At 47.3% G+C, this 23,976-nt stretch overlaps 1 protein-coding gene across 2 annotated transcripts; it reads right to left on the bottom strand.

The window, feature by feature from the left end:
• Positions 1-4,484: 4,484 nt before the first annotated feature.
• On the bottom strand, positions 4,485-8,084 carry LOC125517296 (uncharacterized). 2 transcript variants are annotated; one of them, XR_007287538.2, is made up of 3 exons: positions 6,545-8,084; positions 6,407-6,470; positions 4,485-5,169 (listed from the first exon to the last, which is right to left on the bottom strand). XR_007287538.2 is itself a non-coding variant. In XM_048682487.2 (3 exons), the coding sequence occupies exons 1-3, from the start codon at positions 7,423-7,425 to the stop codon at positions 5,096-5,098; spliced, it is 426 nt and encodes a 141-aa protein (XP_048538444.1). In that variant the 5' UTR covers positions 7,426-8,075; the 3' UTR covers positions 4,545-5,095. The 2 variants fall into 2 exon arrangements, 1 of the variants encoding a protein (XP_048538444.1); XM_048682487.2 differs by having other exon boundaries at positions 4,545-5,169; positions 7,138-8,075.
• Between the last annotated feature and the right edge of the window lie 15,892 nt (positions 8,085-23,976).

The raw sequence follows: 23,976 nt of genomic DNA, 5'->3' as shown, positions 1-23,976 counted from the left end.
GGTCTCCGTCCCCGCCTCCACGCCTGGACTCGCCTCCGTCGTCGCCTTCGTCGACCACTCGTATGTCCCTTCCGCCCCTTTCTCATGGGTCGGCTGGGCCTACAGTCGACTTGCCTGAGCCCTCGCCTGGGCTCCCGTCGCCTGCTCTGTCGTCATCCTCTCCCATGTTGGCGCCGCCGGCTCCCGTTCCCGTTGCACCGCAACGCCCGCATACTCGCAGCCGCAGCGGTATTGTCAAACCCAAGCAGCGCATGATGGTACTGTCACATATTTGGCTGCCTGTCTTGCTCATTCTGTTGCAGATCCCACTGATGAACCACGCCACTATGAGGTTGCTATGAGTATTCCTCACTGGCGGGCAGCTATGGAGCAAGAGTACAACGCTCTTCTTCATAATGAGACATGGACATTTGTTCCTCCTCCGCCTCGTGTCAACGTTATTGATTTGAAGTGGGTTTTCAAAGTCAGAGACATGCGGACGGGTCTATTGAGCGCTACAAGGCGCGTCTCGTGGCTAGAGGGTTTAAGCAGCGACAAGGTCTGGACTATGAGGACACATTCAGCCCGGTTGTTAAACCTACTACCATCCGGCTTCTTTTGTCTCTTGCAGTCTCTCGTGGTTGGTCTCTTCGACAGCTTGATGTGCAGAATGCTTTTCTCCATGGGTTGCTTGAAGAGGAGGTTTACATGCGGCAGCCACCAGGGTTTGTTGATCCAGATCAGCCTCATCATCTCTGTCGTCTGACGAAGGCGCTCTACGGACTGAAACAGGCACCTCGTGCCTGGCATGCTCGTCTTGCTTCGGCTCTTCGTACTCATGGATTCGTTCCGTCGACAGCTGACAGTTCGCTGTTCTTATTTCAGCGCCCCAGTCTGACTGTGTATTTGCTTGTGTACGTGGACGATATTATTCTGGTCAGTTCTTCTGTCATGGCTGCTGATGCTCTTGTGACTGCTCTTGGCAGAGATTTTGCGATTAAAGACTTGGGACAGCTACACTTCTTTCTGGGCATTGAGGTTGCACATCAGTCTCGTGGCAGCTTGGCTCTCACCCAGAAAAAGTACTCCCTTGATCTCTTGCGCCGTGCTAGTATGCTCAAGTGTAAGCCGTCACCCACGCCCATGTCCTCTACGGATAAGCTCTCGGCCACTGCTGGTTCTCCTCTTTCTTCTACGGATACTACGGAGTATCGGAGTATTGTTGGTGGCTTGCAGTATCTGACTATCACCCGTCCTGATCTTTCATTTGCGGTTAACAGGGTATGTCAGTATCTTCATGCTCCTACAGATGTGCACTGGTCTGCTGTGAAGCGCATTCTTTGTTATGTGCGTCTCACTGTCTCCTATGGTCTTCATCTGCGACCTAGTTCTTCTACTGTTCTCTCTGCATTCTCAGATGCTGATTGGGCTGGGTGTCCAGATGACAGGCGATCCACGGGGGGACATGCTGTATTTCTGGGTCCTAATTTGATCGCCTGGAGTGCGCGCAAGCAAGCCACTGTTTCTCGCAGCAGCACAGAGGCTAAGTACAAAGCAGTTGCCAATGCGAGTGCTGAGCTTATCTGGATTGAGTCTTTGCTTCGAGAGCTGGGAATCTCCCAGTCACATCCTCCAGTTCTTTGGTGTGACATCATCGGTGCTACGTTTCTTTCGACAAACCCGGTGTTCCATGCACGAACCAAGCACATTGAGATTGACTATCATTTTGTGAGGGAACGTGTTGCACAGAAGCTACTACAGATCAAGTTTATCTCCTCAAAGGATCAACTTGCTGACGTCTTCACCAAGCCTCTACCTTCTCCCATGTTTGAGGTCTGTAGGCGCAATCTCAACCTCCTAGATGCATCAGGAGTGAGTTGAGATTGAGGAAGGGTGTTAGACTTTATAACATAGCCCAACTGTGTAATATGTATATCGTGTATCATTATAAATATATGTGATAGGCCACCCCTAGAGGGTTGAGCCAGTTCCCACAAATCCTACGTCTAATATGCCGGGTCCTGAGTACACTTGGCTTAGCTTGACAGTTCTGATGGGAATCAAAATAATGATACTGGATGCAGGATGCTCGTATGAAGTTCAACTTATTTTGGCATGCGTATGAATGTCAGTCAATTGATCGGAACCATGTCTGGTGAATTGCTATTTGAGTTTCGGCCTCTATCTTGCTTATTACTCCTTCTTTGTATTAACTTTGGTTGGGTCATCTATTTTGAGAGTATGTGCCAGTTTTGTTGGGTATTTTACAGAGTGCGGCGGTTATGAAGTAACGGTGCCAGTAGCTGTGTTGACTGTTCCAAAGCATTCAGCGTGACGGATTGATGCGGTGCATGCAGTGTACGGGCGGCGGGCGTGGACCGAAACCGCCGGTTCATAGTCACCGGCCGCCGGCCGAAACCATGGCCCATGGGCCGAACGAGAACCGGACTTTAGCACAATGCTACACGCCCTATACACAAGATGCATTTTCGCTAGGGTCTGTCTCGCCTGAAGCTTTCTCGTGTTCTCTTCAGTATTTGGCCAACCTGTTTGGTAGCGCTGCGTTTTGCTCGCGCTTTTCTTTCGGGTTTTTTTTTCTTCATAGTTTTTTGTTTTTTCACCATTTTCTTTGTCTTATTCTGGTATTTTCTTTCCTTTCTTTCTTCTTCGGCCTTTCTTTTGTTCCTTTCTCCATTGTTATTGGTTTTTCTTTTCTATTATTTTTCCTTTATTTTTTATTTCTTTGTTTTCGTCAATTTTCTTTGTTTTACTTCGATTTTTTTTGTTTTTCTTCATTTCATCATGGATTTTTACGGTTTTCTTCAGGTTCATGTTTTTCTTCGTTTCTAAGGTGTTTCTTTTGTTTCTTTCTTTCGTTTTTTTGTCTTTGTCGTTTTTCTTTATTTATTTTCCTTTTATTCGACATATGTCTACATTTTTATGTATGTTTATACATTTTAGGTATACATCAGGAATATTTTTTATACAAGTTTAACATTTTCTAAAACATAATTAGCATTTTAAAAATAATAATTTTGATGTCCATTCATATTGTACATTTTCGGTATGTATCAGGAACATTTTTTAATACATATTTAACATTTCTAAAATACATTATTAACATTTTTTACATGATCAATATTTTTAAATTTTGATGTTTTTATGTTCAAAAAATTTAATGCATGTTCTAAATATTTCGTATACATCAGGAACAACTTTCGTACACATTTAACACTATTTTTATACAAATTATTAACATTTTTTTCAAATTCCTGGGTTTGATGATTTTTTCGTACATATTGTACCTTTTCAGTATATATCAGGAAAAACATTGTACATGGTTAACATTTTTAAAATATATGATTAATATTTTTCTTATACATGATCAATAGTTTTTCAAAAAAAAGTTTTTATGCATGCTTAAAACGTCCTAAGCCGTTGGTCAGCGCTTTTTGCAAAAGAACAAATAGCTGCAATCAGTGGTTTTGGACACAAACCCGTAGATCCATGTTTCCTGCAAAACTAGCCTCCAAAGTAGTTGTTTTATGCAATTAACTCCACCTCTTGGCGGGCCTGCTTTCTGGCAGCGGGCCTTGTTTGTCAACTCGGTGTGCCGCCGTGAATATTCAAAATCTAAAGGCGAGGAAAGTTCAAGTGTTTAGTCCATCACATAATCTCGTTATGATTTGAGCACTCCATGCAATGGCTGCCACAAAGCTCCCGCAATGCCCAGGCCCAACCAACTCGACACGGAGTCCATCGTTCCTAATCCCTTCCTGACGACGACCCCCACACCGACCACCGTCAACCCTGACACCGCGGACTGACACAGACGTTGATGTGGCCTACGACGCCGATGCACACCCCACCACGCTGACCCCGGTTCACCGACCACCTCTTATAAAGTAGATCAAAGAAAACTCTCTCTCTCTGTCTCCCTCTCTCTCATCCTCGAATTTTCGAAACCAAGTTTCTAGACAATAATTTCCTAGGTAGGTTCTATTTTTTTCATTTTTTTCACCGTAATTCTAGGAGGATGCAACACATTTATTACTCCCTCCGCTCACAAATATAAGATGTTTTGATATTTCAATATGTACTACTTCGGGACTGAAATGAGTGAACAAACACACAAACACATGTCTATATACATCTGGTTCAAAATCTTATATTTGTAATACGAGAACAATACTCTCATAAAAACACATATTATAAACGCATAGAACTCCAATTCAAAATCATTTGAGTTTAATTTCTTTGCCCGCCCAACTCTTCCAGTTCTATAGCATAGCATAAGACATCGAACGCATTGCAAATTTAATGTGGTCATAGACGTTGTCCTTCTACCGAATCCACGATCTTGTGCATTTAAATTACTCATGCCCATTCTCCTATGTTTTAAAATTAAAATGTTATCTCACTGTAAAACTTGCAAAAGGACCTACAATGGTGACTTAAAAATCATCAAGGTACAACATGAAATTTCGTTATTTTACACCCTCTTTTTAATCATAAACTATGCAGTAGTAGTAAGGCACCATCATCTTTTAATGATCTCCGGGCTAGTAGTATCTCATCATCTTTCTATGGTTCCGTAGCAACGCACGAGTATTGTGTCAGTTCAGAATAAAAGACCGTCTTATCAACAATTGCATGGACACCCTGATATTTTCCTCTAAACTATACTATATTATAGGAAAACATATTTTTAAGAATAACTAAATTCAAATGAAAATTCTATGGCTTGATCACCCTTAGTGTATATGGGGTAACTTAGAACTAGGCTGACAAATCCAAGATTAATATAATCTTAGGGACCGACTATCCAGAAGTTGCTTGAGAAAACATTTGGAGCAAGTCAATTTTGAGTCTGGATCTAAATCAAATGGTTGATCTTGTCTTGTATCCGTCAGATCTACCGCCGTCCGAGCCGCCTGCCGCCTCGCCCTCCACTGGCCTCCGCCCGCCGCCGTGCATCCACCCTGGTTGTCCCTTTAAATCTCTTCAGCTCGTGTTCTTCTCTAATGATGGCAACCCCACCCGTACCTGAACCGTCAACCTCTACCTCCTCTCCACACACGACACCATTGTCGTGTTGTCACAGGCTCCGGGTCGCTCATGTTCGAGGCCTCACTGTAGGGCCACTGTCTTCAGTCTCAGTGCATCTCCTACTCTCTCGAATTGAGTGGCCTAAATTTTAAAAACAGGCAACTTATCAATAGCTATTGCGGTAATCAACAGTCCAGTAATTAGCTAAGATATTTTATGATAACATTTCTTCTCACGACTAAAATACCTTTTTATTCATTACCAATCAAATTTACATCCTTAATAAAGAGAGGTACAATGCTAGGGGGTGGGGAATCTAACCAACCAGTTGAGCACATAGTTTTAGCCATATTTGCCGACTCATGTGCAACGGAATTGGCCTCACGGAAGGTATGTTCAAAGTGGACTTCGGCAAACTCTCAACCCATGAAATGACAGTCATGAAATTTTTTTGTGGTGCATATAACGGACCATGTAGAAAAACTTTGGATAAAAAATAACTCAATGATATATTTTGGGAGTGTCTATTTTCCAGACATCTGCTTTTCGATTTGGTTTAGGTTGCCTTTTTTGTCCAGTCCAATTTTGACACGTGTCTTGTAAGTATTTTTCAATCCCGGTTCAGCCTGAGAAAAGATGGTTTTCTTTCATTTTGATTCAGGTCGAATCCCCTCTCCCCTTTTGCAGGGCTCATTCGGTTTGGAGGAAACTAAAACCTAGGAATTATGACTAGTATAGGAATTTAATAGGATGGCACTTGCCATCTTAAGGAATTGATTTGCCTCGTTCCTACGCGTAAAATGAGTTTTGAGTGGATGTCTAGTTTCCTCCAAAAACACAGAAAATGAGTAGTATTCCTACGATATTCCCGTACGCCTTTCCTACAAACCGAATGCATCTATAGAAAAATTTCCTCTAGAATATTTGTTTCTATATTTTTTCTATGAAAATCCTCCAAACCGAATGAAGCCTGAAAGGATTGTTTTTACACCAGCCAAAGCCTGCCCCTAACGCGCGGCTTGCGAACCCGTTAGCACCCAGCACAGTAACAAAAACAACAAGGAAAAACTTCCCATGAAACTCTGCACCAGTTCCTGCTAAAACAAACTGAAGACCACTGTCAAACTGGTAATAAACTGAATATTCTTAAAGTAAAAGGAGGTTCAAGTTGCTACAAGCCACACAAAAGCAGACACATGAGTAATGATGGATACAAGCCTGGTAACTACAGTAGATGATTTTCTTCTAGGAAACTGAAGAAAGAAATAGTGTAATTTCATCTCCCTCTATTGTTTAACACAATTTTTTTAAGTAAAACAAACTTTTCCTTGAGCCCTTCAAAAATGGAAGTATGTCCAAAAATAAGTGAATTAGGTACCTTCTGCTCCCTTGAAAAGTGTGTCAATGAACTGAACACTAACCAGTGAAAGGCGGATTATCTCCTGCACACAAACACTCAAATGAGAGATATTACAAATTGTCTAAAGAACCAACAATATATAGAAGAGAACAAAACCTCCTCAGATTTGTTGTAGAAGAACACTCAAGCTATAGGGGCAACTAATAGCTAGGCACAGCAGCCTAAAACAGAGAACCAAGAAAATAATAAGAAAAAGAACACTAACAACTTCAACACTGATAATCATTACTAAGGTTGACAGAAAATTATAAAATGCTTCCAGCGGCTTCTAGTCATGTGCAAGCATGCACACACATGCAATGTCTTCAGTTACAAAAACCTAAGAAACGATTAGAAAAACCACCAGAGCTCGTCGAACATCATCTTCAACCTCTCAGAGGACATGAAGAGTGACTAGAAAAACTCATCAATGCCCAAAACTTGTCGAACATCATCTTCAACCTCTCAGAAAACATGAAGGACGAGTATCATTGCCAGCTCGTCATGGGGAGTCAATTGCAAGAAATCACCACATTTGCGGCTAAGTTTGCAGGAAACCACCAACTCGCTAATCCGTTGCAAAAAACACTGGAAAATCTGTTAACTCGTTGCAAAAAGCACTGATCGGATGATTTGGCCCATTTAATCACTTTTTGACAGGTAGGGCCAATTTGTAAGGAGCTGAGTTGGCAAAATAATTACATACACACCTCTGGATCCAAAAATAGAAAGCAATCAACCCCCTGCTCTTGATCCCCTTCTCTGGATCCGATCGGGAGGAGGCTACAGCCGCCACCCCTTGCACCCGACCGCGCCGCCCCCACCGGCTCCTGTCGCCGCGGCCGAAAGCCCACCGCCAGCCACGCCTTTTCTCCTCCTCCACGCCATGCGTCGTCCACGATGCCGGCCAGGACCTCCGGTAGAGCTCGCGCCCCTGACCTCCGGCGAGGTGTCGTCCCTCTGCCAGCAGGCTTTTTACCGCAGCAGTTCCTCCTCATGCGCGATGAACCGGACGCCCTGAGCCGCCACGCCCTTCTCCTACCTTACGATTGCGTGCGCCGCCAGGATCCGAGTGGCCTCGGCTGCCCGACCTCTGCGGCCAGTCCATGGAGCGGACGTCGTCGCTCCTGGGCAAGGACGAGAAGCAGCACGCCCCGTGAGCTTGTCGTTGACCTCCAGCGAGGGGCGCCATGGGAGGCTGCAGGCAGGGTCACCGGCGCAGGCGGCCATGGTGGTTGGCAAACCGGGTTGTGGTCGTATAGGACGGCGGACGTCTTGAGGCAAGTGGCGGAGGTGGTCGTCCGATGGGGCTGCAAGGGAGGCAAGGGCGGAGGCGCTGCAGGTCGGGCGGGAGGCGACGAACTGCGGCGAGCAGCAACAAGAAGGGGATGAAGAGAGAGTGCGCGGCATGGAGGAGCTCCCTGGTAGTTGTCCATAGGGGGGTTGATTGCTTTTTGTTTTGGATTCCAGGAGTGTTTGTGTCAATTCTTTGCCAAGTCGGCTTGTTACTATCCTGTCTTACTTGTCAGAAAGTGATCAAATGGGCTAAATCACCCGATCAGTGCTTTTTGCAACGATTTAACAAATTTTTCGGTGTTTTTTGCGATGGATTAACGAGTTGGTGGTTTCCTGCAAACCTAACTGCAAATGTGGTGGTTTCTTGCAATTGACTCCGTTATGGGGATGGTCTTGAATGTAAGTAGTACATCTGTGCTGACTCCAAGCCATGTTCTTGTGAGGAACTTCTTCCATCCTTGCTTGAAGAATATGGGGCCGTCGAGTGAGGTGTCATACTCAGTCCTCTTGAAGCTCTCTTTGCTGGTCCTTTATTGAGCTTGACGACATATGTGTGTCTCTCTGTTGCTTGAAAGCACATACTTTCGGCAGCGCGACATCCATGAAATCCCTCTCATAGCATGGGATGATTTGATAGAAAATAAAAAATAAAAAGGATGAAAAAAGACATGGGTGAGAACTACAAAAAACATGGAACTAAATGGGAAAAATGAGGATGCCCATAGATTGCTACCGATGATGTTCTGAATCCCTGTACTAGAAAAACAGCATATGGTTTGCTGGTTGCATACTTATTTGCCCATGAGGTTTTGCACACTGTGCATGGCATCTGTGCACTTTTTTTAAAGTTATATAGTCCTTAAATGACTAATAATAACAGTTAAAACATACACACACAAAACTGAACATGTTAATGCAAAAAAGGACTGAAGTTAAAGTCAAGTGGTAAAGGACAAAAATATCACAAAAAGAAAAATCCAAGTACAAAAATGAAAATTTGCTGTAATATCAGGGCTTATACAATGGTTTGATTCATTTTGAATCGGAAAATGTATGATAAAAAATGCAAAGAGAAAGGCAGCACTGAGGGTCTGAAGAAATCGAATGAAGAAAACCCGATGGTGTTTCTTCTAGAATAAAAAAATGACACAGTATAAAAGAATATGCTACTCTCTTCAGCAAGTTTGCACCAATTAATTTTGCTCTCCTCTTCCACATCATAGATTGCCATTTAATCAAGGTCTGGAGTTTCCGTAAAAGAGTATTGCAACACTCATTTTCTTTCCTCAATGGCATCCAGGTAAAAATTTAAGGTACTGAAAACTATCGGGAAAGAAAAATAAAGTCAAAGCAAGAGTAAGATACCGAAGGGGAGTATTAAGAAAACCTGAGGAAAAGAAGCTAGTTTAGCTATCTAGCAGTCTCCAGACCTACATTCATACTTTTAAAAGAATGAACACTAAATACTTGGTACTCCCTCCGTCCCATAATGTAGGACGTTTTTTGACACTATATAGTAATAATTACTGAAAAAGGCAGTTGTCATTCTAAAAAAGTTGTGCAAACTGAGAAACAAATGACTGAACATTAAACTAACAAACAGAGAAAACTGGTCTTTTCTTGATGTTCAATGAATAATGAAGAAGAACGATTTGAGAAACTGAAGATAAAAAGATGTCTGCAAAGGGGAACTGAAGAATACAAATAAATAACCATGACTGATTCCTGAGGAAGAAGTACTGATGGATGACAATAACTGAGAAATGAGAAATGACAAGGCTGAGAATTTCAAGAGAGATGAATGAAGAATTATACACTGAATTACTGAAATAGTAAACAAGATGTACTAATTAACGACTGAAAAAACAGAGCCCGTCAGACTTAAGTATTTACTGAATTAATGAAAAAAATGAAAAACGAAACAGAACATCGACGACAACTATGCCAAACAAATGCAGATACTCCCTCTGTTCACTTTTATAAGGCCTTAAAGACATTTCAAACAATGTGCAAAATAGCCTATTTTCAGTTGTCTGAAATGACTTATAAAAGTGAACGGAGGGAGTAGCACGTAAAAACTAATTTAAAATGAATTTAGTTTTAGGGATAATGATGCATATGCGTGTAGTCATCAGATACCCATCTAATCTAAAGTACAGCATGGGAGATCCTCGTTTCACCTAAGCTATATTTGCGCGACCTGTGCTTGATCATTCGGAGCTCCCCGCTGTCGCAGCGCTCCACCTCCACGCTGGTGAGCACGGCGAACCCAATTTCAGGGGGGCAATTGTCATAGTAACAGCGAGCACAGCACGACGCCGGCGGCGGCTTTATCATCTCAAAGAGCTTGGCGACGCAGAACCGGCCACCGTCTCCCAGGTGCATGAGGTACTGCGACCTCACATAACTTCCCCTGGGCAACGTGAAGCCTTCCCACACTCGGCGCGCCTCCATGTTAGATAGATTGGTAGAGATAGAGTCATGTTCAAACTTCTATCCTTTCTTCTGGAACTTCTCCATCTCAATCTCCTGTAACTCTCCTGGAACGAATCTTTGCGATCGTCCCTAACTTGTACGCCATGGCTGGCTGTTGCCTCGTTCAATATATACAATGCGGCCACCTACGGGTGGAGATACGCTTCCCATCGATAGTTTACATGGTCATCAGAGCCTTTTCCTCCTAGATCGAAAATCCATCTAGCCCTAGCGAAAGCCATGACCGGAACTACCTCCTCCGCCGTTGCCAGCACCATGAGTGCCCTTACCACCGATTCATCCGCCTCCATCTTCGCCCCATCATCCAGCACTACCTTCGCCCCGTCCATTGGAGGATCTCCACCACAAGAGAAGCTAACCAGGAGCAACTTTCTCCTATGGAAGGCCATCGTGTTGCCGCAAATCAAGGGCGCACAGATGCAGCACTTCCTTGATCCGGCGAGCCCCGTGCCGCCGCCCACCATCACCGTCACCAAGGACGGGAAAGAAGAGCAATGCGTCAATATGGCGCGTGTTCTCTGGTATGCGCAGCAACAGCAGCTGCAAGGGTACCTCATGGGGTCCCTCTCCCGAGAAATCCTCGCCCAGGTTGTCACCCTCCAGATGCCGGCCGAGGTTTGGGCAGCCATCAACGCCATGTTCGCTGCTCAAACCCAAGCTCAATCGATCAATACTCGAATTGTGCTGCATAACCTGAAGACGGGTAACTCAAGCATGGCGGACTACCTCGCCAACATCAAGTCCCTCATGGATGAGATCGCCTGTGCTGGACCAGCCCTCTCCGATGGCGAGATCACGTCCCACATCCTCGCCGGCCTCAACCTGGACTACAACCCCGTCGTCTCCGCCCTTGCTGCCCGTGTGGAACTAGTAACGGTCCAAGAGCTCTACAGCCAACTCCTCTCCTTCGACGCCCGCATCAATATGCTTCACGGCCTGAACCCGAGACAGTCTTCGGCCTATGCTGCATCTCGCGGGCGCGCAATAGGTGGCCGAGGGCGCGGTCACCAGGGTCGCGGCCGTGCCAACAGCAGCAGTGGCCGCGGGCGCGGCATGCCCCAGTATGCTCGTCCAAATTCAGGTGCAGGGAGCGGTGGCTATGGCCGGCACGCAGGCGGCGGCTATGGTCATAATACAAGTGGAGGCAGCGCTGGCTATGGTCAGCATGCAGGCAGCGGCGCTTCCTCCTCCAACACTCGTCGATCTCATTGCTAGCTTTGTAAGAAGCCCGGGCATGAGGTAATGGACTGCTGGCACAGGTTTGATAAAAACTTCGTCCCTGATGAACGTCATGTAGCCGCGGCGATCCGGGAACAGCAAGAAGATGCAGGCGTGGTCTGGTATGTCGATTCCGGTGCGACAGATCATGTTACTAGCAAGCTTGAGAAACTTGCTGTTCGTGAGAAGTACTACGGTGGCGATCAAATTCACACCGCAAACGGTGGAGGTATGGATATACATCACATTGGTCAAGCCATTATTAATTCCCCTACTTGCAAACGTGATCTTTTCTTAAATGATGTCCTTCATGTTCCCCAAGCCGACAAAAATCTTGCATCTATGTCTCGCCTAACTGCCGATAACAATGTCTTCTTTGAAACTCATCCTAAATATTTTTTCATTAAGGATCGGACAATGAGGGAGCTCATCCATCACGGTAGATGCATTGGAGGCCTCTACCCCATCACGTCGAGAGCCCTTAGTCGTCTTCATCATCGTCAAGTCTACTCCGTCGTCAAGCCCTCCTTGGCAAGATGGCATCAAAGATTAGGACATCCGTCATCGATCATAGTTAAGCAAGTAGTGAATAAAGGCAATCTTATGTTGTCTCATAGTCAAAGTGAAGAGTCTGTTTGTGATGCTTGCCAATGTGCGAAGAGTCATCAACTCCCTTATCCTAAGTCAACTAGTGTGTCTCATGCTCCTTTAGAGCTTATTTTTAGTGATGTATGGGGTCATGCAAGAGATTCTTTTGGAAGAAAGAAATACTATGTTAGTTTTATCGATGATTTTAGTAAATTCACTTGGATATACTTGCTCAAGTTGAAATCTGAAGTTTTCTCTATTTTCCAAGAATTCCAAAAACTTGTTGAGCGACAATTTGATAGAAAAATTCTTGCAGTCCAAAGTGACTGGGGAAGGGAGTATGAGAAACTCAACTCTTTCTTTCGAGATATAGGCATAGAACATCATGTATCATGCCCACATGCTCATCAACAAAACGGCTCGGCCGAACGTAAGTATCGCCATATTGTAGAAGTTGGCCTTTCCCTTCTTGCTCATGCATCAATGCCCCTTAAATATTGGGATGAAGCTTTCATTGCGGCCACCTATCTCATAAATCGTTTACCTAGTAAAGTGATTGGAAATTCCACTCCTTTAGAACGATTGTTTCATCAAACACCCGACTATAACTCTCTCAAAATATTTGGGTGTGCGTGTTATCCCAATCTACGCCCTTACAATCGCCACAAACTTGAGCTTCGCTCAACTCAGTGTGTCTTCATTGGTTATAGCAATCTCCATAAAGGATACAAATGTCTTGACGTTGCATCCGGACGCATCTATATCTCTCGGGATGTTGTTTTTGATGAAACCCTGTTCCCTTTTGCAAAGCTTCACCCAAATGCGGGCGCTCTTCTTCATGCCGAAATAGCACTTCTCCCTGAATATATGCCTAATCCAAATCACGGGGGTGAATTAAATAATATTGATCATGTGATTCAGTCAGAAAAAGAAACGGGACAAGACAATTTTAATTCTGTTGCTAAGTGTGCAGGCCAACATTTTATGTGTGGAAATACAGACAAAGGAGACAACACCAGATCCGAAGCTGATGTGCCTGTACCTGCCAGCGCTCGATCCGAGGAAGATCCTCGCGATTGGCATGCAGCAGCACGCACCGCAACATAGGAGGATGCGGTGGCCGACAGGGCGGGGCCCGGCGGCCCAGCCGACGCGAGTCCGCGCGGCTCGCCTCTCGCCACGACCGAGCGGGCTGGGCTGGCGGGGGACAAAGAGACCGAGGCGGGGCCCGCTATCCACTCCCCGAGCCGCACGCCCACGCCCGTCAGTCCCACATGGCGCGCGCCCAGTGGCGAAGGGATCACGAGGCGGATGCCGCCCTCGGGTCAGGAGACGTCAGAGGCGGGATCTTCTGCGAATGATACTTCAGCTGCTGATCTTGTCACACCCAGATCTCCTGTAGCGGTAACAGCAGCTCCTCACGTTTCAGAAATTCCCAAACGGACTACCAGATCAAAAACTGGTGTCTTCCAACCAAAAAAGTACACAGATGGTACGATAAGGTATGATAAGATTAAACGTGCTTTTCTTACCAGTACGGGTGAACCAACTCATTTGAATGATGCTCTTGCTCATGAGGAATGGAAAAACGCCATGGATAGTGAATATCATGCACTCATGAAAAATAAAACTTGGCATTTAGTCCCACCAGGAAGGAGTAAAAATGTCATTGATTGCAAATAGGTTTACAAGATCAAAAGAAAGTCGGATGGAAGTCTAGACAGGTACAAGGCTAGATTGGTTGCAAAAGGTTTTAAACAAAGGTTTGGGATTGATTACGATGACACTTTTAGTCCAGTTGTCAAATCAGCTACCATTAGACTTGTACTGTCAATTGCAGTTTCTAGAGGTTGGAGTTTGCGACAGCTAGATGTTCAGAACGCGTTTCTTCATGGTGTTCTGGAGGAAGAAGTGTTCATGCGGCAGCCACCAGGTTATGAAAACAGAAGCACACCAGATTATGTTTGTAAATTGGATAAAGCTATTTATGGATTAAAGCAGGCACCAAGGGCATGGTATTCAAAATTGAGCACTCAGTTACAACAACTTGGGTTTACGCCATCTAAGGCAGATATCTCACTGTTTATCTACAATAAAGGCAATGTCACCATATGTAACGCCCGGATAATCTTGCTACAGAAATCCCACGCTAATCATGCCATGTCATCCCGATTACTGTTGCTAAACGCCCGTTAGTTCAAACCGCGTTAACTTCAAATTCAAAATTAAAATTAATGTCGGCAATAAAAGTTTTTAAAATTTGAAACAAAAATGTTCGGTGGTTGCCAAATATTACACCGGTAATTATGGTGAGGTAAACACCTTTTTATAAAATGCCTAAATACTTTTAGATGAATTAAACAGGAAAGAAATAATAAAAGAAACTACAAAAACAGAAAACAAAACCAAAAAAAAAAGAATAAAAGCCCCCCGGCCTACTGGGCCAACGGCCCAGCCGGCCAGCCACTGGCCCAATCGGCCCCTCACCCCTGCATAACCCCCCCCCCCCACCGTAGCAAACCCTAGACCGATCCCCATCTCTCCCTCATTCCCCACTTCGCGCCGCACGTCACTCCTCCCGCACGAACCCCCCCCCCCCACTCCTCGCTCTCTTCCCTCCCTCGATCTGGATCGAGACCGGGGGGGCTCGCCCTTCGCTCGGTGTCGAAGCCTCTCGCCGGCGCGGCCCGAAGACCACCCCGACGACCGCGCCGCCCGTCGCCTTTGGCCGCCGCCGCCCGGAGCGCTTCCTCGTCGGCCTGCCCCTCTCCGTCGCGCCGTCCCCGACGTCCCCCCCTCGACCCCCGCTGCCCTGGCCCTACAATCCCCTTGTGAGGCCCCCCTCCTCCTCTCTTCCCTGCATGCGCCCGCCGGCGGCGTCCCGCGTCCGTCGGCGCCGTCCCGCGTCCACGCCCGAGGCCCCTAGACCACGCCTCTGCCGCCTCCAGTGCGTGCATGGCCGCCCCCGCGCCACGGCTCGACGGCGCGCGCCCACGCCCCATCGCTGTGTTGCTGCGCTGCCGTTGCCGCGCGCGTCCCCCTGCTGCTGGTGCGCCGCTGCGCCCCGGTTCCCATGTTGCTGCTCCTCTGCCGCCCGCGGGCTCGCTCGTCGCCGGCCCCGCACTCCTCCCCATGCCGGCCGACCACCGCGGTCGCCCTGGCCGCTGGCCTCGCCTCGCTGCACACCGTGCGGGTGAGCGCTCGCCCAGGCGCCCGTCGCCCTCCTGCCCGCTAACCCGCTAGGCTCCCCAGAGCCTATGACATATGGGCCCCACGCCAAAAAAAAAGAGAAGAAAAAAAATATATAAAAAAGGAATTAATTAATTAATTAAATTAGTTAACCTAATTAATTGTAGTTAATAAACCTAATCATTTTAGATAGACTAACTAAACCTGATTAGGTAGTCATAGTCAATGACGAACGGGTCCCACCTGCCAAGTTTGACCCAGTCAACCTTTGGTCCCGCTGACATCATAATTGCAATTTCTAAATTAATTTAATTATGCTAATTTCTAGAAAATGATTTAAAATCTTTAAAAATTAATATAAAATAAACCGTAGCTCGGATGGAAAAACTTTGTACATGAAAGTTGCTCAGAACAACGAGACGAATCCGGATACGCAGCCCGTTTATCCACCACACGTCCCTAGCATAGTGAACCTGCAACATTTCACCTCCGGTTCATCTGTCCGAAAACGCGAAACACCGGGGATACTTTCCCGGATGTTATTCCCCTTCACCGGTATCACCTAATACCGCGTTAGGGCACCTCTAACGTCGTTACTTGTCATGTCATGCATCACTATGCATATGCTTGCTTATATATTTATTGTTTCTCCCCCCCTCTTCTCTCGATAGACACCGAGACCGACGCCGCTACTACCCAGTACGACTACGGAGTTGACGATCCCTCTCTCTTGCCAGAGCAACCAGGCAAGCCCCCCCCTTTGATCACCAGATATCGCCTACTCTTCTCTATACTGCTTGCATTAGAGTAGTGTAGCATGTTACTGCTTCCCGTTAATCCTATACTGATGCATAGCCTGTCCTTGCTACTACTGTTGTTACCTTACCTGCAATCCTAATGCTTAGTATAGGATGCTAGTTTTTCATCAGTGGCCCTACATCCTTGTCCGTCTGCCATGCTATACTATCGGGCCGTGATCACTCGGGAGTTGATCACGGGTATATACTATATACTTTATACATGATACATGTGGTGACTAAAGACGGGTCGGCTTGAGGAGCACCCGCGAGTGGATCTTTGAGGCGGAGCGACAGGGCAGGTTCCGACCACCTAGGAGAGAGGTGGGCCTGGCCCTGGTCGACGTTCGCGAATACTTAACACGCTTAACGAGATCTGGATATTTAATCCGAGTCTGGCCATTTGGTCTATACGCACTAACCATCTACGCGGGAGTAGTTATGGGTATCCCGGCGTCGTGGTATCAGCCGAAGCCTTCGTGACGTCAGCGACTGAGTGGCGCGCGCCGGATTGGAACGTAAGCCTGCTCTTGTATTAAGGGGGGCTAGTTCTGCTTCCGGCCGCGTACGCAACGTGCAGGTGTGCTAAGGGCGATGGGCCCAGACCCCTGTGCGCTTAGGTTTAGACCGGCGTGCTGACCTCTCTGTTGGTCTAGGTGGGGCTGCGACGTGTTGATCTTCCGAGGCCGGGCATGACCCAGGAAAGTGTGTCCGGCCAAATGGGATCGAGCGTGTTGGGGTATGTGGTGCACCCCTGCAGGGAAGTTAATCTATTCGAATAGCCGTGATCTTCGGTAACAGGACGATTTGGAGTTGTACCTTGACCTTATGACAACTAGAACCGGATACTTAATAAAACACACCCTTCCAAGTGCCAGATACAACCGGTGATTGCTCTCTCACAGGGCGACGAGGGGAGGATCATCGGTTAGGATTATGCTATACGATGCTACTTGAAGGACTTCAGTCTACTCTCTTCTACATGCTGCAAGACGGAGGCTGCCAGAAGCGTAGTCTTCGAAAGGACTAGCTATCCCCCCTTATTCCGGCTTTCTGCAGTTCAGTACACATATGATACCCTTATTCCATTTGATACCAATGCATACATCTGTAGTATAGTTCCTTGCTTGCGAGTACTTTGGATGAGTACTCACTGTTGCTTTCTCCCTCTTTTCCCCCTATCCCTTCTACCTGGTTGTCGCAACCAGATGTTGGAGCCCAGGAGCCAGACGCCACCTTCGACGACGACTCCTACTACACCGGAGGTGCCTACTACTACGTGATGCCCGCTGACGACGACCAGGAGTAGTTTAGGAGGATCCCAGGCAGGAGGCCTGCGCCTCTTTCGATCTGTATCCCAGTTTGTGCTAGCCTTCTTAAGGCAACCTTGTTTAACTTATGTCTGTACTCAGATATTGTTGCTTCCGCTGACTCGTCTATGATCGAGCTCTTGTATTCGAGCCTTCGAGGCCCCTGGCTTGTAATATGATGCTTGTATGACTTATTTTATTTGTAGAGTTGTGTTGTGATATCTTCCCGTGAGTCCCTGATCTTGATCGTACACGTTTGCGTGTATGATTAGTGTACGATTGAATCGGGGGCGTCACAAGTTGGTATCAGAGCCGACTGCCTGTAGGAACTCCCCTTCCACACTCCTTGGCCGAAGACGAGTCTAGACATTGCAAAAACTTTTACTAATTTGGCTGTGTGCATTACGGGCCCACGTCGCCATCTGGGTGGTATTAGGATCTTTTACTCCTCGACCTTTACTCTGGGACTCTGAACGCCCTTCTACTCGGGTTAAACGAATTTACTAACTCTGACACTAGGATCCCGTTACGACATTCACCCCAAAGTTGGATAAGCCCTAGTTATTCTTTAGAGTAGTACTTGAACATTATCCACATTGTCATTTGACTCCTGTGAAAACATCTTTGTTTTCAGATGGAACCCACGAGGCAGGTCGTGCGCCACACGACGGCCATTGGTGCCTCAGGATCACCTGCCGTGCTAGCTGAGATGATGACCTATCTGGGTTATCGCTGGCACCCTGAGTACACCGTCTATGAGGAGTATCAGGACTTCAACCAGGAGCAGTACCGTGCCATCGTCCACCTCTACTCTCGGGAGTATGACTCCACTACCGTGCTGCACACTGCTCATGGTGTTGGAGTGACTATCGATATGGCGGTCCACGATGCTGCTTATGCTGCTCTGACACGTCTTCGTGGAGAGTGTCAGGAGTTGGATACCTCCCCCTTCAGGCACATTGCTATCGCATCCGATGTTGGTGCGGAGGGATACTACACTGCTGCCTACTCCACTGTCACCCGAGAGCCCTTCTACCATCAGAACCTGGTTCTGCATGCTGATGGGCTGGATCGAGCTAACCGAGCTCTTCGCCACGAGTTGTACACCACTCGTCAGCACCTCTACCGTGCTCTGACGATGCTGCACCCCTTCGTCGGATCTGGGGAGCTGTCACGTTCTGCGATCTACCCTGCCCGGACCGTGATGCCCCAGGGCGTCGGCTGGCCAGATGTGGGAGGCTACTCTCCTGCATTGGGTCCTCTCCTGCCACCTGCGCATCGGGTTCCGCACCAGAGTATCCGTGGGCCCCAGGCTACTCGCGTGGAGGTCTTCCCTTCGCGTCACTACCAGCTGTCGGGCTACACCTACCTCCGCAGTACCGCATGGGACTGACGTAGACTTGTTTGTTAGTGTTAGCTGCATTCGCCGCGAGCCTGTGTGCCACCTATGATGTCTTAGTCTATGTACCAGACTCTGTGTAACGAACTCCATGCATGATCTCTTTTGTAAGATATGCCGACTACTATGTAGTATCTATCGTGCTGCTTTCGTTGTGCATGTTTCATCATGAATGATTCTCGTCTTTGCACATTTCTCAATACTGAACTACCCCTGTTATATATTAGCAGGATGGTTAGACCAGGTGGTCGTGGTCGTGGTCGTGGTGGCAACGCCCCACCACCACCTGAGTACATGGCTGGGATGATGCAACAGTTTGAGCTGAATCGTCAGTTCATGGAGAATATTATGGCTCAGTTTCCTCGCCCCAATATGAACCAGCAGCCAGCCCCAGTAACTCTGCAGGATTTCATGCGCCTGAACCCAACTGTGTACCGCAGCTCAACTCAGCCTCTGGATGCTGATGACTGGCTCTGAGACATCACCTATGAGATGGAGTCTGCTGATGTAGCCCCTGCCAGCTATGTCACCTTTGCTTCCTTCTTCCTGAAGGGACCCGCAGCTCAATGGTGGGACAGCCACAGGCGTACACTGCCAGCTGGAACAATCATCACCTGGCCAGACTTCCAAGCTGCCTTCCGTGCTCGCTTCATTCCTCAGGGAGTTATGGACCGGAAGAAGCGTGAGTTCCGCAACCTCACCCAAGGCAACAAAACTGTGGAAGCTTATCAGCGGGAGTTTCTTGACTTGTCCCGCTATGCTGAAGAGGACATTGCAACTGATGCACGCAGACAGGAGAAGTTCCGGGATGGCCTTCAAGCTGACATCAAACTCGCACTTCTAGTGCATGATTTTGCTGATTTCGCCACTCTGGTGAACAAAGCCATCAATGTCGAAACTGGTCTGCAGGAATACCAGAGCTTCACAGGCGCAACCGTGACACGGGCTCATCTTCGGGCCCGTCCTCGCAGAAGCGCAAGATATGGATCCCCAACAGCATGTACCAGCCGGATGCACCTGCCCCAAGGCAGTCCTATGCTGCACCTCATCTGCCTGCTCCTCCAACTAGGCAGACAAGACTTCCAGCTCCACCACCACAAGCTCCTGTTCCCACTCCCAATAATGGCCTCTGCTACAAGTGTGGTCAGCCAGGTCACCGTGCTAGGGATTGCAATCAAAACCAGAATCAACTGGCCCTCCCAGCAACTGGCCGTGGAAGCAACCAGCCTCGCAACAACAGTGCCAAGTCCTATGGTCGTGTTCATGCCAACCATGTTGATCTCAATGAAGTTCTAGACCAGCCTGCTACCGTGATGGGTACACTCCTCGTAAACTCAGTACCTGCATCTGTTTTATTCGATTCAGGGGCATCGCATTCATTCATGTCAGAAGATTTTGCATACAAGCATGACGTTAAATGTGAGGAGATGAACGCTTCGGTATTGGTAAAAACCCCCGTGGGACAATGTCAAACCTCACTGGTTGGCATCGATGTCCCCGTGGAAATCGAAGGGCTGGAATTCTATGCCTCTCCCATTATCCTGAAGTCGTCTAACATCGACCTCATTCTGGGAATGGATTGGTTGAAAGCGCATACTGCTTCTATAGTTTGCGCCACTAAGGTCGTCCATCTGCTACACCCTTCTGACGAAATAATAGCTTACCAAGCTCATCTAGTTCAGAACGCCGAGGCACGTCTTTATGCCTTGAATGCGTTGAACGCTGCACCACTCGAGGGCATTGAAAACATTCCCGTCGTTCGTGAATTCCAAGATGTCTTCCCAGAAGAACTTCCAGGGATTCCCCCTGCTAGAGCTGTCGAATTCATCATCGACTTGAAACCCGGCACCACCCCTATAGCCAAACGACCCTATAAGATGCCGCCGCATGAACTCATTGAGCTTAAGGAGGAAATCGACAAATCTCTTGTCAAAGGTTTCATTCGTCCTAGTTGCTCTCCTTGGGGAGCACCTTCTCTCTTTGTTAAGAAAAGGGATGGGACAAACCGATTAGTCCAAGACTACCGTCCTATAAACCAAGCTACCATTCAGAATAAATATCCTCTTCCTCGGATCAATGATCTTTATGATCAACTGGCTGGCTCATCAGTGTTCTCCAAACTCGACTTGAGGTTGGGTTACCACCAGATCCGTGTTCGTGAAGAGGACATCCCAAAAACTGCCTTCGTGACTCGGTATGGATCATACGAGTACACCGTCATGTCATTCGGTTTAACGAATGCTCCAGCCACCTTCTCTCGTCTGATGAATTATATATTCATGGATTACCTCGACAAGTTCGTCGTGGTTTATCTGGACGATATCCTTGTATTTTCCAAGAACGAGGAAGAACATGCTGGACATCTGCGTCTTGTGCTAGAGAAGCTTCGAGAACATCAACTGTATGCTAAGTATTCCAAGTGTGAATTCTGGCTTCCCGAAGTAACCTATCTTGGGCATGTCATCTCCAAAGATGGTATTGCCGTCAACCCTGAACGAGTTCAGGCTATTCTCGATTGGACTCCTCCGAAGAATGTGAAGCAAGTTCGAAGTTTTCTCGGTCTCGCCAGCTATTGTCGTCGATTCGTCGAGAACTTCTCCAAGATTGCCAGGCCTCTGACTAATTTGTTGCATAAGGGTGTCAAGTTCGACTGGACAGACAAGTGTCAGGAAAGTTTCCAGGCGCTCAAAGACAAGTTGACTTCTGCCCCCGTGCTTGCACCACCTGATGCTAAGAAGGACTTCGTCATTTACTGCGACGCTTCCCGTCAAGGATTAGGCTGTGTCCTAATGCAAGAGCGCAGAGTGATTGCTTATGCCTCTCGTCAACTGCGCCCTCACGAAGAAAACTACCCGGTTCATGACCTCGAGCTTGATGCTGTCATTCATGCACTGAAGCAGTGGCGACATTACCTTCTCGGTAATCGTTGCGAGATCTTCACCGACCATCAAAGTCTGAAGTATCTGTTTACTCAGCCAGACCTGAACCTCCGTCAGCAAAGATGGATGGAGACTGTTGCAGACTTTGACGTGGATATATCATATACCCCCGGCAAGGCTAATGTAATGGCTGATGCCCTGAGCCGCAAGTCTTACTGCAACCACCTCCAGGTCCACAAAGTTCAGCCCTCGCTTACCGAAGAATTTAGAAGGCTGAACCTCCATATTGTTCCCCCGGGATCACTCGCTCCCCCTCCCGAAGGTTTTCCCAAACGGAACCTCCATGTTGTTTCCAAGGGTTCTCTCAATACCCTGGTTGCGAAACCAGATCTTGTGGACACCATCAAATGGATACAGAAATGTGACGATGAAGTCCTCAAGATTAAGCGCGACCTCAAAAGAGGAAAGCCCTCATTCTTCACGATCGCCGACGATGGCGCCTTGTATTTCAAAGGCCGCCTAGTGGTACCATGTTCGAAGAAAAACCTGGATAAGACTAAAAGGGTTATGCAAGAAGCCCATGATACGCCTCTGTCCATCCATCCTGGTAGTACAAAGATGTACCAGGATATTCGTCAAAGATTCTGGTGGTCTAATATGAAGCAGGACATTGCTCGTTATGTTGCTGAGTGTGACGTTTGTCGCCGAATCAAAGCAGAGCATCAAAGGCCTGCTGGAACTCTGCAACCTATCTCTATTCCTGAATGGAAATGGGACCATGTTGAAATGGACTTCGTCACTGGATTTCCCAAATCGCAGAAAGGTAATGATGCTATTCTTGTCGTCATTGACCGGCTTTCCAAAGTTGCCCATTTTCTGGCGGTCAAAGAGACAATCACGGCTAGTCAGCTTGCTACTCTCTACATGGCCAGAATTGTTTCACTTCACGGTATTCCACTGGTTATCAGTTCAGACCGTGGCAGCTTATTCACTTCAAGGTTTTGGGCGAGTTTCCAAGAAGCTATGGGAACTCATCTGTCGTTCAGTACTGCGTTTCATCCTCAGTCGCAAGGACAGGTTGAACGTGTCAACCAAGTTCTCGAAGACATGCTTCGAGCTTGTGTAATATCATTCGGCAAGAAATGGGAGGAATCTCTTCCATATGCCGAGTTCTCTTATAATAATAGCTATCAAGCTAGTATGAAGATGTCCCCCTTCGAAGTGCTATATGGACGAAAGTGTCGAACCCCTCTGAACTGGTCAGAAACTGGGGAGCGTCCACTCTTTGGTCCGGATATTATCCAACAGGCCGAAGAACAAGTCCACATTATTCGCGAGAATCTCAAGACTGCTCAGTCACGTCAGAAAAGTCAGTATGACCGTCATCACCAAGACATGGTCTATCGACCTGGCGAAAAGGCTTATCTTCGAGTTACACCAATGAAGGGTGCACACCGCTTCGGGATCAAAGGAAAGTTAGCTCCCCGCTATATTGGTCCTTTCACTATTCTCGAAAGGCGTACGATGTGTTCCACGTGTCACAACTCCGCCGTTGCTTCAAGGATCCAATCCGAGCGGTGGATCATGAAGTGCTCGAATTGCAACAGGACCTCTCGTATAAAGAGCATCCGGTCCGCATTCTTGACCAAGCTGAACGCCGCACACGTCAGAAGGCGATCAAATTCCTCAAGGTCCAGTGGTCGCATCACTCTGAAGACGAAGCCACCTGGGAACGCGAGGATCGTCTTCGCGATGAATACCCTGCACTGTTTCCTTCTACCTCCTAAATTTCGGGACGAGATTTCTTGTAGTGGAGGAGATTTGTAACGCCCGGATAATCTTGCTACAGAAATCCCACGCTAATCATGCCATGTCATCCCGATTACTGTTGCTAAACGCCCGTTAGTTCAAACCGCGTTAACTTCAAATTCAAAATTAAAATTAATGTCGGCAATAAAAGTTTTTAAAATTTGAAACAAAAATGTTCGGTGGTTGCCAAATATTACACCGGTAATTATGGTGAGGTAAACACCTTTTTATAAAATGCCTAAATACTTTTAGATGAATTAAACAGGAAAGAAATAATAAAAGAAACTACAAAAACAGAAAACAAAACCAAAAAAAAAAGAATAAAAGCCCCCCGGCCTACTGGGCCAACGGCCCAGCCGGCCAGCCACTGGCCCAATCGGCCCCTCACCCCTGCATAACCCCCCCCCCCCCACCGTAGCAAACCCTAGACCGATCCCCATCTCTCCCTCATTCCCCACTTCGCGCCGCACGTCACTCCTCCCGCACGAACCCCCCCCCCCCCACTCCTCGCTCTCTTCCCTCCCTCGATCTGGATCGAGACCGGGGGGGCTCGCCCTTCGCTCGGTGT

Source organism: Triticum urartu, chromosome 6A (assembly GCF_056163025.1).
Source record: "Triticum urartu cultivar PI428250 chromosome 6A, HENAU_Tu73, whole genome shotgun sequence".
NCBI lineage: Eukaryota > Viridiplantae > Streptophyta > Magnoliopsida > Poales > Poaceae > Triticum > Triticum urartu.
This window is presented reverse-complemented; position numbering and strand designations above follow the sequence as displayed.